We start from the raw sequence: 14,945 nt of genomic DNA on the forward strand, positions 1-14,945 counted from the left end.
GGAAGATGTAATTACAGTGAGGGTGTGAATCTCAATTAGTGCAGAAGCCATACATTCCCTTTACTCACTACTGTGTAAGTTATTGCACCTGAATCTTTACTCCCATTTTTTCTCCCTTGTAAAAAATTACTGGTGTCAAATTGTCACAGGGTTCAGACGGCTGATATTTCATTCTCCCCTAGATGGCAGAGACAGAAAATACCTACTAAACCACCTAGGTCACTACCAGGTTGTTCTGTCTAATATGCTTTATTGTGCTTTGTTCAGCCAAGTTTTAATTAACTTCAGAAATATGATTTGCCTCCACTGACGGCTTAAGGAGATGATTCCATCACCCGCAAGCTTTCACTCTGGGGAAGGAGGAGAACATTATCCAGTGGAACTGGCCCTTGCCTTCACTGCAGTCTCCATCGGTGATTTTCAACCAAGAACCTGCTGCTCATAAAAGCCTGAATCAAAACTGAATCGAAACTGAATCGAAGCTCTTTGTGTCACAGGATGCACCACTCCAGGCAGGTCAGAACCAAAGGCATTCCCAACAACCACCTCTGTATTGGGGAAATGCAGGATTTTTCCTGTTGTGTTCCATTCCAGAACCGTTGTTTCATGTTTCCTGCCCTAGTTTTCCCCCGCTTCCAGTGCAGAAGTGGTTAGTTTGGGGAAACTTGGGTGAGATTCACCCGCCTACAGGATAGACATTTAGAACTTAAACAGCAAATGTAAGTCCATCAGCTTCACGTTTTCTAAGCGATGGACAGCAATAAGCACCTTCAAATGGCAACTCTTCCAGTGTCTGACGGTGAGAAGGATGATTCTTTGAATGCTCCTGTTCTTCCCCAAGGGCTACAGAGGAGGTCAACGATGATCAACTCACACTCGGATATTTAATTTTTGACACCTCATTCTGGATAGATGGATCCCTGTTTGTTTCTTTCTCTTGTAATTCCACTTTCCCTGTTAGAAACTCAAGAGAGCTTTCGCCTTGATTCACCAAACTCTATTCAACAGCAGAATTTCCACAGCCTTCAGATGATGCCCTCATTTTCCAGTGCTATGACTCACAATAGAAGCAGATTTTCCAATCAGCTCATCATTCAACTGTGCCAGCACCCCTAAAAGCATAAGCCCTTACTTTTCTGCCTAAATGAGAGCTTGCTTATTTAAAAAATCTACCCTCAAACATCCATCTTTAGAGAAAGCACCTGCCCCGGTGACCATAACACACTACAAGCTGCCATCCACCAGCCTGGAGCTGATTCCAGCAAACACGGGAGCCATTCCATTCCTTGTCCATCCCTTCCTTCATCGTGCCAGCCCTTCCTAAGCATCAGTGCAAATCAATATAGTATTATCTGGCCTGTGCAATCAGAGTCTGAAAAAAACAGGTAAAAAAAAAAATGCCATTCTTGTGGGCAAGCTATGATTGAACTTCACATTCTCATGTCCATGCTTTCTTAAGAGTTTAATAATACAATGAATAAATAGTGAACGAATAGTCTAATAATTTTCAATGCATTAAATGCAGCACACCCAGCTGTTTCAAAGCCATCAACTCCACTTCTAACTCGTCATAAAATCCGAAAAAAGCTTTGTGCTTTACACTGCTGCCCTTTTATAGCCTTCCAGAGGAATCCTAAAGATTTTCCCCCCCCCCGTAATTTTCTATAGACTGGTGGGGGTTTTTCAAGTGTATGAGAGTCACCTGGAGAAACAGTTTGGGATGCTTTTTACTGGAAGATGTTTTGAGACAGGCTGTCTGGAAAGGATAACGTCCTCCCCAAGGTTAGCAAGAGAGCAGGGCTCGCTGCATCTCAGCCGTGCAAGTGCAGGGCTGTGGAGTCAGGAAGGCTGCCAGCATCACCAGACACAGACAAAGACTTTTGGGGTTTTTTTTTCCCCTCCTTTATATCAATAGAATCGATTCTTTCCTGTGTCTGAATTATACCCGGCAACATAAACAACAGAGAGCTGCGCATGGCAGGCTTGTTTTTCACGGCTTGCCACGCCAGGGGTACTTCTGCTCCATGTAGTAAACCTCTGCAGCTGGGGACAAAGGTTACTCGCCTCTCCCCAGCAGTGAGGAGTGACACCGCCAAACCCAAAAGATGGAGCCCCAAACTGCAGCTCAGTCCCAGACCCCCCCCATGGCTCTACAGAATAAATGTTCTTGCCCGTGTCTATCTTGAAACCTTTTCCTTTCACCCCACGCTTTGAGAACCTACTTCCTCTGCTGCGCCGAGGAGTGCTGGGTGCAGATGACGGCCACCGCTACCACCACCACCACCGTGATGACGCTGACGGTGATGATGATGATGATGAGGAGGTTGCTGTTCTTCTGGGGCGTGATGCTGCTGTGGGGAGGGTGCATCTGCCCAATGGGGGGCTCTGGAAAGAAAACAGAGGAGGGGATGGTTAGTGCTGGATTTGTTCCCCCGCCTCTGTAGGAGTCACCCATAGAATAAAACAGGGAAAGCCTGTCAGGTGGCGTGAAATCCTCTGAAAAAGCAGACAGAGGGTGCAGAAGGGTGCTGTGATGAGCTGAAATTCGTATCTTGCTGCATTTCAGTGGTACAGCAAAGAGGAAAATATTTAAGCAGTAATGACTTTGCGTTTGCTGGCTGTTACTAATCTGATGTTGGAAGTCAATAACTCTCAGCTCATTTTTGCTATTATCAGCTGAAAATGGAAATACGGGGACTATAGATATTTTTTTCCTTTATGGCCCATATAGTTTTTCTTGGTATTTACAGGCAAATACATCTCTCATCTATCAGCCAACCCAAATGCCTGATTCATTTGCCGGTACTGCATTCATCACTTGTTATAACTAATTACAGTTATATTTTATATAGTTATATATTATAACTAATTAAACTATTTAAATAACTTGCCCTTTTTCTCATAGCCTTTTTTCAGGCAACTAAGACCAGCAGCCGTTAGTGCCACCCTTTTGGCCTTACAACAGTCTCTAAGATTTGGGGTTTGGCTTCTTTTTCATTTCCATGCTGAGTAAAAGGCACTGAAGGAGTATACCATGTAAAATAGAGCACCTATCAAGAAAAACATTATTTTTTCCTCTCCCTACCCTTTATGGCAGGCTCTGAAAGCTCTCTTTCTGTCTCATGAGTCAGTTTTTCTGTATTTATGATGCACTACTACGAAGAGCAACGAGAAATGCTTAAACCAGTGGTGTGTTGGCTGCACCACAGCAGGACACAGAAGGGGAACACAATTTTGCATTCCTTCCGTGTCTTGACTGAGAATAATAATCAGCATGAGTTTATCAGCTAGGTACCTTGTAATTATTTTGTACTTTTAAACCTCACTTGATGCCACATTTGAGGGAATCTGGTCTGTTGTTTCATTCAATAACGTGAGATACCAATGCTTCATTAGGTAACGGGGATGGGGTCAGGAATAAGAAGTTATTGACAGCGTATCTACACCCCAGCGTGCTCATTAGCTTCAGTTAATTTTTGTTAATCCATGGGGTTTCCCAAGTCTTTCTATTTTAGAGCCGGATTAATTAATAAAAAAAATGGTATTTTTCTGCAGAAAGCTTAAATGGAAAAGTAATAACATAAAATGTATTTTACAATTCTTTTGAAGCTGTTAGGTTTTTTTTCTTTAGTTGTTTTTTTTTTTTTTACAGGTATTCCCATGGCCTGAGATATATCTACCACTTCTCTTGCGATGGGATTATCATACACTTTTGGGAGTATTGCATCAGCTGGAAATCTGAGGGGTACCTTGGGGATCAGCTTTAAGAAAACCAATAGAGAATATATGGTATCCTGACAATATTTTTGTTACCCTTCTTTTTTGTTACCATTCTGGTTAAAACTGCTGTCGGATTTGCAGCAGGTATTTTGCACGCAGATGGGATTTTCCACAGCTGAGAAAACTCTTTTCCCTACAAAACAGCGAGTGTGAGAGCTGTGGCCACGTTGGGTGGGAGAGAGAGGAACAAGAGAGCAATACAGAGAAGAAAAGTAGGAAGTTATTACCAAAATTGCATTTTATTTTTTTTTTTAATTATGGAGCGTGTGTGGACAGAGCCTGTATTTACCGTTCAGAATGCTCCTGTCGATCAGGTTGGTGTCCACCGGCCAGTACGAGCCATCCCCGTGCCGATCTGTTGGTGGAAAAAAACCGCATCAGACATGGTGTGACAGGTAAACCAGCAAAGACCAGTTTGTCATTTGAGACAGCGCCTGCCCGACAGCATTTAAACCATCAAACAGTGCAGGAAAAGCCATCCCATATGCGCCAGGGAAACTCTGTCATTGCAGCGGGCATTGGAAAGCCAGCTGAATTTCAGACCTTTGAGCAGCTTGCCTTGTTCTGTTGGGTTTTTTCCCTCCTCCCGATGTACTTGTCAGAGTGACAAACTTAGGTGGGATGGCAGCCCCCACCTGTGTCCCCTCCGTGGGTCATGGTGGCAGAGGGATGGTTCTCCGCCTGCCAGGTGGCTTCCCACCACTGGGAAGCCAGTTTGTTTGAATTTATTTCCCTGCTTGTGGAAATACAATGCCACAACTGCTTAGTTTCTTACAAAAAGCTTGCCTCTATTCTAATCCTGATGTAAAAAAAACCCCAAAACCAACCCCCCAACAAAACAAAGAAAAAAAAAAACAACAAAAAGGATTATGATTATCATTCCAAAAATGTTCTGGCTGTTGAGGCAATATTTGCACTCCAAATGAATACAGTGAAATTGGAGGTGTTCAGCTTTTCTCCTGCTCTATTTTATCCCAGTTATCAGCTTCAGGCTAAATAGCTGGGACGGTGTATCCATGTTTCTGCCAAGACCAGCACATCTCTGCTTCCTCACGTCCGACAGAAGTGCAAAGGTTGGCAAAGTCCCACCAATCTCCTCTTGGTCCCTCCCAGTGTGGGAGTGAGCAGAAGTCCATGGCAGGAGTGGTTTGGGATACAAGCTGCTCTTCTAGCAAAGGCCAAGCCGATGCCAACAGCATGCTCCTGCACCACAGCAAAGCCCAAAGCGTGGCCGTCTCATTCCTCCAAAGCTAATTAGTTGTTTTATACAAGTCAAATGAGCCTTTCCAGGTGGCAGCATCTCCACTGACGCAGCAGAGCTTGGCTGGGACGGTGCTTCAGGGAAAAGGCAACTTCCGCTGAGATGGGCAGAGGCTACTGGAGCATCCACCTCTGTAAGACCCTTGGGCACCAACTTTTTTTGGATGCCATCCTTAAACAGCACCTGAGGGTGGGGGTTGGTTGGTGAAGGACTTCTGTAAAAATTCTGAAAACTTAGTGCAGGGCAGCAAATTACCAGGGATTATTCCAGGTAAATTCTGCATCAAACAGCCACTGTCTACATCAGCTCTCTTGGTAGAATAAGAAAAAAAAATATTTAAAAAAATAATTAAAAAAATCTCATTTTCCTGCAATTGTTTGTTGCTGCTGTGCTCTGTTAAACAACAGCCATATTCCTCTCCAGATTTACTTGTATTTCTGTGGCTTGCAACGAAATTCATGTGCATAACTTTGTCTACCAATTTGGAAAGTATTTTGTGATGAATGGCCCTAAATAAATGGAAGATGATTGTCATCAGAAGACACTTCAATGTAATCATCTTTTCAATCAGTGTAATTGCACAGCTACAACAACTTGATCCCAAGAAAGCAAGGCTGCGAAATGTTTAGCTGTAGAAGCAGACAAAATAGAGATAAATGTAAGGTGTACAGTCGTTCTGTTTACCAAGATGATGCTCTCAAAGCAGCCCTGTTCATAGTGTTACACCGCAGCATGTGAACATGTTGTGACCCAGAGGTTAGATTGTGCTTGGGAAACTGGGTAAATCCCCAGGAGATTGTTAAATGGTACTGGGGTTTATATTTAGCCCAGACTGAAACATCTTAGTGGGAGCCTAATGCACTGGAAAATTTAGCCAGGAGATCAGAGACGTAAAAAAGCTAACCCTGTGTGCCTGGTCCTACCGGTGAGCACTTTCTGAATCAACCTATGAATACTTTCCAAGGCATTATTCATGACAAAAATATTTGTGTAAACAGCTGGCCCTTTCATTGCTGGCCCTAATATGGTGACTGGCACCTGGAGAAGCCGTTGATTTGGGATGGCTCAACACTGAGAGGGGCAGGCAGCTACCAGGGAAAGGGTTGGGCTGCACCATCCATCTCGGGGGGGTCCTGGGCCAGAAATGGTTTTGAAACACTTTAAGTTTTAAAACCATCCCAAGGCAGCAGAGTCTTCCAGTTTGACTTATTGAGGGCAATTCTTCCAAAAGGTTCGCCTTCTAATCAGAGGCGATTTCACTGATAAGAAGCAGGAACGCCAATAACTCATAATGAACAGTATTTCAACACCACGGTTTGTCAAGGATACCCAAGAGTGAATTTATGGTAATTTGGCTGTTTTGCTATTAAGACAAGCAAACCTTATTCAATATTTAGATAAAAACAGAAATCTAAGCACTTAGGAGGCAGGAGGTATCTCTCTGATGCATTGCAAGGGTTTATACGTTAAAGGGCAGGTGAGGCTTAAACCCCTTAAGGATTATCCAACGTCTGTTCCAAGCCAGCACACCTCCATCGATCATTTCTACCTCCAACTTTCACTCTGCACAGGCAGATCGGCAGACGTTGAAGGAATGCTTTCTCCTTGCAAAACGCTCACTACAAGCCATCTGCCTGAGCTGGAGGGGGAATGACACTTGCTGGTGTATCGTCTGGCTCCTCTGAACCAGACCCAGCCCTGCACTGTCACTGGATTTTGCCTTAAACAGCCCAAAATACAGAGAAAATAAGATGAGTAATATTGTCATATGAGACAGCAGAAACTGCATGTAACATCTCCTGCCCCATGGGTGTCCCTAGGGAGGATCCAGCATGCAACCAGTCATCAGCTCTCACAGTCAACACAAGCTGTCAGGCATATGGTGCCATCAGAAAAGCTGCTATTCTGCTTCCATGGAAAAGCTGAGCTCCCCATGCTAGGTAAGGTGCTGAGCACTTGGGAATCTGCTCCAGGACAGAGCAGGACACGGCAAGCTGCCTTCTAGCCTGCTGCTGACCTGCAGCCCCCCTGGAAACCTGGTGGGATAAGGAAGCTCAGGTACAGCAGAGTAAAAGTAGAGTAAGGAGGACAGCTGACAAAAAAAAAAAAAAAAAGGAGAAATGGGAGCTTCTGCCCAGAGCAGACACACAGACATCTGAGAAAAAGAGAACATCCCTCTACCACCTTGTTCCAATTCGGGATCATCTGCTGGCAAGGAAGAAAAACAAGCCAGAAGAGGGAAAGGTTGAGTAACACCCGTTATGCAGTTCATATCACTCCAGAGGCTGCTCCTTCATCCTGGAACACTCCAGAGGCTGCTCCTTCGTCCTGGAAGAGGGGCTGGGGTCCAGCCTGGGATGGGTAACGCCAAGCAGCCACATCGCATGGCCGCACACCCCGACACGCCGAGCTCGGAGCGCACTGAGGCGAGGAGCCACCTCCACGGGCATGGCCACGCCGAGCTCCCTCGCTGGTCATGCGAAGGTGCCCACCACACTGTCAGACTCTGAGGTGTACGGTGTTAGCGGAGTTTCTGCATCCATCCCAAACCTCATTTACACATGCCAGAGCATGAGGACTTACGTCTTCTTTTCAACTCTGGTCAGCACCTGATAGCGACGGAAAGATGCTGAGGCTCGGGGCAGAGATGCAAGATGAGGTGAGCAGTTACCACATCACCTGTCGACTTTCCAGTCCTTCTTTTTCCAGTGCATCCAGGGGCCGTTGTCTCTACTACGTCTCAGCACAGGAAACACAACGAATACGCAGAAATGATCCTTCTTCTTCACATTTCAAGCATGGCTTCTGAGATGCTTTCCATTTGCTGGACCTTAAGAAAGCGTTCTTACACTGCTTGGCAAACACAGCCAGATGACAGTCTAAAAGGCTTTTCCCACCTCCCCACCCCTCCTCAGGAGGGGTTATTCTGATAAACAGGATACTTCTCATTTCTTATTTCCAGCAAAGAGCATTACAGACCACTGCATTATTTGGTTAGGAAGGAGCTCTTTGAAAAAGATCTGAACTGCTTATTCCTTTCACTGCTGCTGTGCTCTGAATTTGCAAAATAACTTCAGAACCGAAAGCCTGGAGCTACCAAAAGCTTGAAGAGCAAGAAAGAGGCCAACTTGATGCCTTCTGGAGTCACAATATGAGACGACGTGACTGTTTGGGGGCTGACATCAGGCTGGAGATGTACCGGCAGCCGTTTTGATGCAGGAAGGCAGATGGAGAAAAAACGAGCCCAGGGAGGTTTCAAATGGGCAAACAGGCAATAATCCCACAGGGTGAAGGGTGGGTGAGCTGCAGAAAGCCAAATTCCAGGCACGATTAGACTGCGCTTCAAACCCTCTTGCTCTGCAAAATGAAGCAAATGGTGTGCTGTTAACTCACGAGATGGGGAACACCGAGGTATAAAATGGTGGGTGTGCAGCAAAGTGCCCAGTGTTCACCCCCTGTTAGGAGAGGCCAAGTCCCCCAGCATCGCTTGGAAACCTTTCCACATGCCTCCAGACTGGATGCAAAACAACACAGACCACTGGTTTCCTCTGGGTTTGGAAACAAAATCCATAGACGTCTGTCTTGGATGATGTTCTCCATGGGCTTTCTGTGGAGCTTGGGTATGGTCACTGGCCCTGCTCCAGGCATGGGGAACAGGAGCCTCCCACTGGCTTCACCATGGCAGTAAATATGAAATCTGCACTTGTAAACATCCGATTTATAGTTTAAAAAGAGTAATGTCATACAAAAAAAAAAAAAAAATTGTACCTGTATTCCATATGTAACAGATTTCCACAGTGATATATGAATTTATCTAGATAGTTTATATGACCCATTTCCCAGGAGGTTTTCAGAAAACAATTGAATAATCAAAGCATATTGAAATTTCCTAAGATAAGAAGAAACGTTTGTTCAAAATTCTGTGTTTCCTTTCATAAAAATTTACGGGGGACACTATAAAACATTTGCAGTGCAGAGGCAGGAATCATCTTGCTTTGCTCTTGCAGAGATCTAATTCCGATGGCAACACAAAACTGTTGACAAGTCCTATATTGACAAAATACAGACTAAAGAATTTAATATTGTTTTATTGAATGAAAACTGGGGCAAGATAAAACGCAATGAATTCATCTCTTCTTTGCCTACTTTGTCTCTATATATTTCAGGTTAAAATAATAAACAGAGTTTTTTAGACTCCAGGAAGCCTCCATCACAGCCCACCTGAAAGCAGCTGGCCCTGGCCCACATATATAAAGTGTGACAACTCCTCTCTCTTGGGCATCTGAAACTGTAATTTTATTCTTACGTTCATATCACTGCTTTTACTACCTTTGCACATGCCCTGCTCTACCAGTGGCATACAGGCAAAATAAAAATCGGGAAGGAAGCTGACATATTCAAGGGCTTGGCACCCGCTTCAGATGAAGGCTCTCTTGGGAAACGCGTGATGTGATTCTCCAGATGCTGATGCTCCTCTTTTTTCCCTTCAGGTAACAGTGTTTGCATCCTGGGAGCGTTACTTGCATTTCAGCATTGGGATTCCTCCTTCTCTCAGACAGCTGTGGACCAATGATGGGATGGGCTGGGCTGGGCTCAACTCTGTCCAGCGGTCATGGGCAAGAATGAAGTCATGGGCGTAGGGTACCCCTTGCCTCCTCTTGTCAGTGGTAGCCCCTTTGTGCAGCAGCTGGTCTCTGCTCTCCCAGGGAGTTGCCACAACCAGGAGTACAGTTGCCCTGGACTAAGAAACCTTTGAAACCCTCCCTAAGCTCTGCTTTCCTCCCTATCTCCCTTCCTGCACCCAAGGTCGCTGGCGGTTGTACCACCTCTTCTAGCAGATCCCACATCTGGGATCCTCAGAGTTCCGTCTCCTCCTGCCCTGCAGCCTTGGTGTCTCTGCCCGAAGCCCCTCACACGTCCCACACCCTCCAACGGGACTTTGCTGCTGTGTAAGTCAATTTTGCTTCCTGAACACAGGAGCCATGAGCCGGCGTTGGAGACAGATGACCTACCACAGTTAATTCATGTCACTCAATAAGAATTGCATTTGTGGCAGAGATGGCCCCCAGGGACCTGCCCGAAGCACAGAGTAATTTAAAAGGCTCCTCCTGACTTCAGCAGGCGTTGGTTCAGGCTGATTAAAGAATTAGCTTTGATGATTTCTAAGGCAAATGAGCTTTTAGAAACTTTGACTTTGTTTGTCTTACAGCTTGTGCTTGGAGTATGGTTGCAGTGAGACCTGGCACCATCCACTTGTCTTTAACAGAGCTGGAATCACAGAACGGAATGGTAGAATCCTTTATTGGAAAAGACCTTGGAGATCATCGAGTCCAACCGTTAAGCCAGCACTGCCAAGCCCACCGCTAAACCACCTTGCTGAGGACCATACCTACGTGGTTTTTAAACACCTCCAGGTGTTAAGTTGCCTAAAGATCAAGTAAATGCAAGTGAAGACCTCAGACTTGGCCTTATCAGAATTCATCATCGAGGTCACATAAAAATGGAAACTGAATTCAGATACCAACAAGCCTACAGAAGATACAACAAAAAGGCTCAGAATTTCTCCTCCTTATATCCCACAGTCCTAAAGAATGAAAATGCAGCGTATTCCAACTCCCCAGGGGGAAGACAGTATTTACGTACTAGGAGTGACTGTGTAACTCAGGTTGTGCACACCTGCTGGCTGCTAAAGCCTCGCTAACCTCGTTTCATTTTTGTCATCTCATCAGTTATTTGACTCAAATGAAACCGAAACCCCCACCATACCCAAAGCAACTGGGAATTCACAGGCTACGGCTGCAACCCCAGCACAGTTACCACCTGGGGGTTGCGCTTCAGCCAGACACCACACTGCAAGTAGCTACACAAGACTGGAGGAAATCTTTCCTGGCTTAAAGTCTATACCGAATATCACTCACTAAACAGGTGGCAAATACTGTTCAGCCTGGTCAAGAGCAATGAATTATTCTGATGATGCTTTTTTACACAGCAAGGAAAACCCGAGCAAGGGGCACAGCATTCTCAGAGGAACAGGATGCACAAAAGGGAAACGACACAGACCTCTCTTTTTCTGGGGTAGTTTGAGGAACACGTATTCACCTCCCATATACAAAGCAGCTTAATCTGTCATGCTTATGTACATCTCCCCATTAACTAGGGCGTTAATTAACTAGGGAGACAAAACTACAGCACAAGGTGGGATAGGCAGGTCTCCCTGCAGAGGATCTGATTCTCCATATCCTTGTGATGGACGCAGCTTTATCACTCTATGGAACATAAAACCACTTTTCCACATATTTTTTTTTTCCTCCCATAAAGCATCGCAAAAGTAGTACGTAGAGCATCCGACCAAGGGGATTTTCCGCAGTGCTCCATGAAAAGCAGCAAGTAGAAGCTTAGGAACCAGCCTGACGCTGCTTGCACAGAAACCTGCTTCATGGGCAAGAAGATGGGGGACAAGTACTGAGAGGGAATGGACCGTGCCTATAGGAGCAGCAGTCCTTTGGTTGTGCCTAGCAGTGACTCCGGTGCTGGCTTTGCCACTGGAAAGCCCCACCAGCGGAGAAGGCAGATGCCCCACGTGCTGTGCCATGAGTTCCATTACACACCGCTACGGTACGGCTGTACAACCATACAGCCACAGAGCAACACGCTCAGTGAAGAACAAAACCACAAATGCTACTTTTCCATCCAGCCTCTTCTTTTCTCCCTTTTTTTAAAAAAAAACTGAACTTGACATTTTTTCAGTCCTGCTTACCTTGATACCTTGTGCTGGAGCCTCTCCTAGGCTTTCCAAACCTGCCTGAAAACACCTTAAACGCAAATTTGAAGAAAAACATACTGACAATTTACTTTCAGGCTGCTTTGTAACCTAACACTTTTACCCTTTAAAAAAATAGGTTTTATCTTTTCAAACCTGACATTTTCCATTTGCGTGTGCTGTGGTGCAAACAATCGTACTGAGCACACCAGCTTTTAATTTTGTAATTTGTATACTTCTGCTTCTCCCAGGAAATTGTACGCTGAAATCAGAAGGTGAATTTCAGAAACTGGCTGAGAGCAGGTCCCTCCAACGTGCCACCTTGCTGTGAGGCTTTACGTGGTACCTGGGCAAAGCGAAAACCTAGTGAAGAAACACGCCAGGGATGCTCCAGGTCAAAATAAAACCTATGAAAGGGCTTACAGTTGAGTTTCAACCTTCTAAATACTGCTCGCCTGTCTTCCCTAGGAATTATCTATTGCAGGTTAATGTAACCCACTAAACTGGGGTAAGACAGGACTTGGGGTAAGTCAAGCCAGGGACTTGCGGTTTACACCTCACTTTGCCTTTTAAACTAGTGGGAACTGAGAGTTCAAATCCCAATAAACCTCCCAAGACCAGGTTTGAGTTTTTCTCAAAAGTCACCGTGAGCGTTTCCTTGGGCAGATGTCACGTACATGTATGATGCTCTAGCTGTAATTGGAAGAAATACTTTGGAATAAATAGGTCTGAAGTGAAAAAAGGGAAGAAATATCCTAGCAACAGGCTTCACAAGTACTCGAAGGGCCACAGGAGCAGAGGAACCATGACCAGACACAGTCATATTTGGAAAATGCAATGATAATGCCTTGAAAAGTTGACTAAACTTTGCCATTATGAAACAGGAGCTGCTGCTTTGAGAGAAAAGATGATTTATGATTTCACACTGTGAGGCTTTTGAACTTTAATCTATAACCCACGAAAGGGTGTAAGAGGAGCCTGGAAATTATGCTGAGCTTAATTATACTTAATGCGAATTATTCAGAAGTGCAGCAGAGAGACTAAAAATTTATTTCATACAAAGAAACTTGACATTTTAACTGGTCCTTCAGAAAAGAGACAAAATAATTTCCTCTCCCAAAAATTTACATCTTCCCCATCAAAGCAGCAACCTCAGCTGAGCAGAACTTCATTAACAAGATTAATTAGCAAGCCGGTGCCTGCCTCATCAGGTGTGCAGCCCAGGTGAAAAGCACAGCCCCCTCCCCAGAAAAAAGGCAACAGATTGAGGGCACCATACCTTGGTCATTAGCCATTTTGTCAGGGTGCTTGACTGCAAGAAAGAGACAATGTCATTAGAGGCTGACAGCTCCTCGCCGCCACATTGCACCAGCTACCACGTCTTAACTGATCCCCTTTTCCAGAGAGATCCTGGAGAACCGAGAGGACACAACACAGCGTCATGGAATCACCAAATAGCTCCAAGTGGGAAGGGATCCGTAAGGAGCACCAAGTACCGACTCCCTGCTCCTCGCAGGGCTGCCCAAAGCGAAGCCCTACGGCGAAGAGCATCGTCCGGATGCTCCCGGAATTCTGAACATGTGTTGAACCATGAGTAGAGCGGGTATTTTCACCAGGTTCTTCCAAATGTGAGACCTTGGCCGCAGCACTTTTTCGTTCTCTTGGGTAGTTTTTCTGGTATGAGCGGAGAAGTTTAATCAAGCGAGAAGGGAAAGGGAGACGCTGCTCCTTTAAATAATTACACTCAGATCACCTATGAGTTGAAAGCCTGGCTTCTACTCCCATTGGTTCAGCTTTTTACAAGAGGGTTTAAAACTATTTACATAGTTTTGCATAATAACCATAAAAGATAGCGTGATCTGAAGTGCACCAGGCAAGACTAGGAAATTCAACAGATATATTTATATCTGTTATTTATATGTAGCTTTAAAAAAATTAATTTTTTTTTTAAATACTTATATTTATATGCAGCTTTCCTGCATGACTACAACTTCTGACTATTTATGATATGTCTGAGGGAATTAAACCTTCCTCGGATTTCTAAGTAGCTACCACGGTAGAGCATTAACCAGCCCTCCGCTTCATAAATTATGTAAGAATATTAAAGTAGAGGAAATTAGAGGCAAAAGAAGTGATTTGGCATGTGAATCTGGAAGCCCAATAACCCCCGCCTGCAGGTGCGGAGCAGGTTGCTTCCGCGCTGCTAAAACCACTGCAACCTCCTGGATCACGGCATCACGCTAGGAACAAACTGAGGTACTGAACTAGCAGTGATCTACTATCACGGGCACAATCAGGAGCTCCACGCCTGTGGCAGAGGGGGGGTAGCTCCTTGGATGACCCCCAAACCCTCAGTTAATATTTTTTCCCTCCCTCTCAGACTTTTTCACATGGATGCAGAGAAGCAGGGTATATGGAGCACATACAGAGGGTGTACGGAGCACATACACTGGGTTTGTATGACACACATACACAGGGTCTATGGAGCACATACACAGGGTATGTGAGGCACATACACAGGGTCTATGGAGCACATACATCGGGTGTATGGAGCACATTGCCTCGAACTTTCTAGAAATCTGTGAGCCTGCGCTTCCACACTGCGCCATACCTGGGTTACCACCTTTCCTTCAGGACAAATATCCTCAAGAAGACCTGAAACCCTGCCCGTGACTGCCTTTACCTCCATCCGAGTGCTGACGCCGCTCAGACGCTGCCCTGGCACCGCTCAGTGCTTGCTGCCTTCTCCAGGTGATGGAGGAGAAACCTGTGACACCTCCAGTGCCAAGAAATGCTGCAGCCCGGGGGGGTAATACCTGCTTCGGGCAGGTCACGGGGGGGTTGCCTTTGGTGCTGGTTATGAACTGGGATGCGCTGTTGGAGCACGACGCAAGGCAGCATTAGAGGGCACTGCAGGGCTAGAAATGCTGCCCCACGCTTGACCACACAAGGGGGGTCAAGGCGCAGAGTGGCATCACCTGCGGGTTCAGGGCTATCGTAGAAATGGTACAGGGGCAGCTTCTCATCTGATGTCCTGCAGAAAGCCCATGCCTAGAGTTTTCCTGCCGATCTTAGCACGATGGGACTATCTGTGTCTCATGCCCATGATTTCTTTCTCCCTCTCTCTCCCCCTCCCTACTCTTC

General features: G+C 45.5%; 1 protein-coding gene across 1 annotated transcript in view; it reads right to left on the reverse strand.

Moving 5' to 3' along the window:
* Positions 1-13,178, reverse strand: part of LOC129783058 (netrin receptor DCC-like) — a 34,414-nt gene extending 21,236 nt beyond the window's left edge. Inside the window, exons 1-3 of the mRNA XM_055792718.1 lie at positions 13,081-13,178; positions 4,070-4,135; positions 2,223-2,385 (exon numbers count right to left, since the gene is read on the reverse strand). Of these exons, the coding sequence (XP_055648693.1) occupies positions 2,223-2,385; positions 4,070-4,135; positions 13,081-13,096 (245 nt within the window). The 5' untranslated portion in view covers positions 13,097-13,178. The remainder of the gene's footprint in view (positions 1-2,222; positions 2,386-4,069; positions 4,136-13,080) is intronic.
* Positions 13,179-14,945: the final 1,767 nt, after the last annotated feature.

This window comes from Falco peregrinus, chromosome W (assembly GCF_023634155.1).
Source record: "Falco peregrinus isolate bFalPer1 chromosome W, bFalPer1.pri, whole genome shotgun sequence".
NCBI lineage: Eukaryota > Metazoa > Chordata > Aves > Falconiformes > Falconidae > Falco > Falco peregrinus.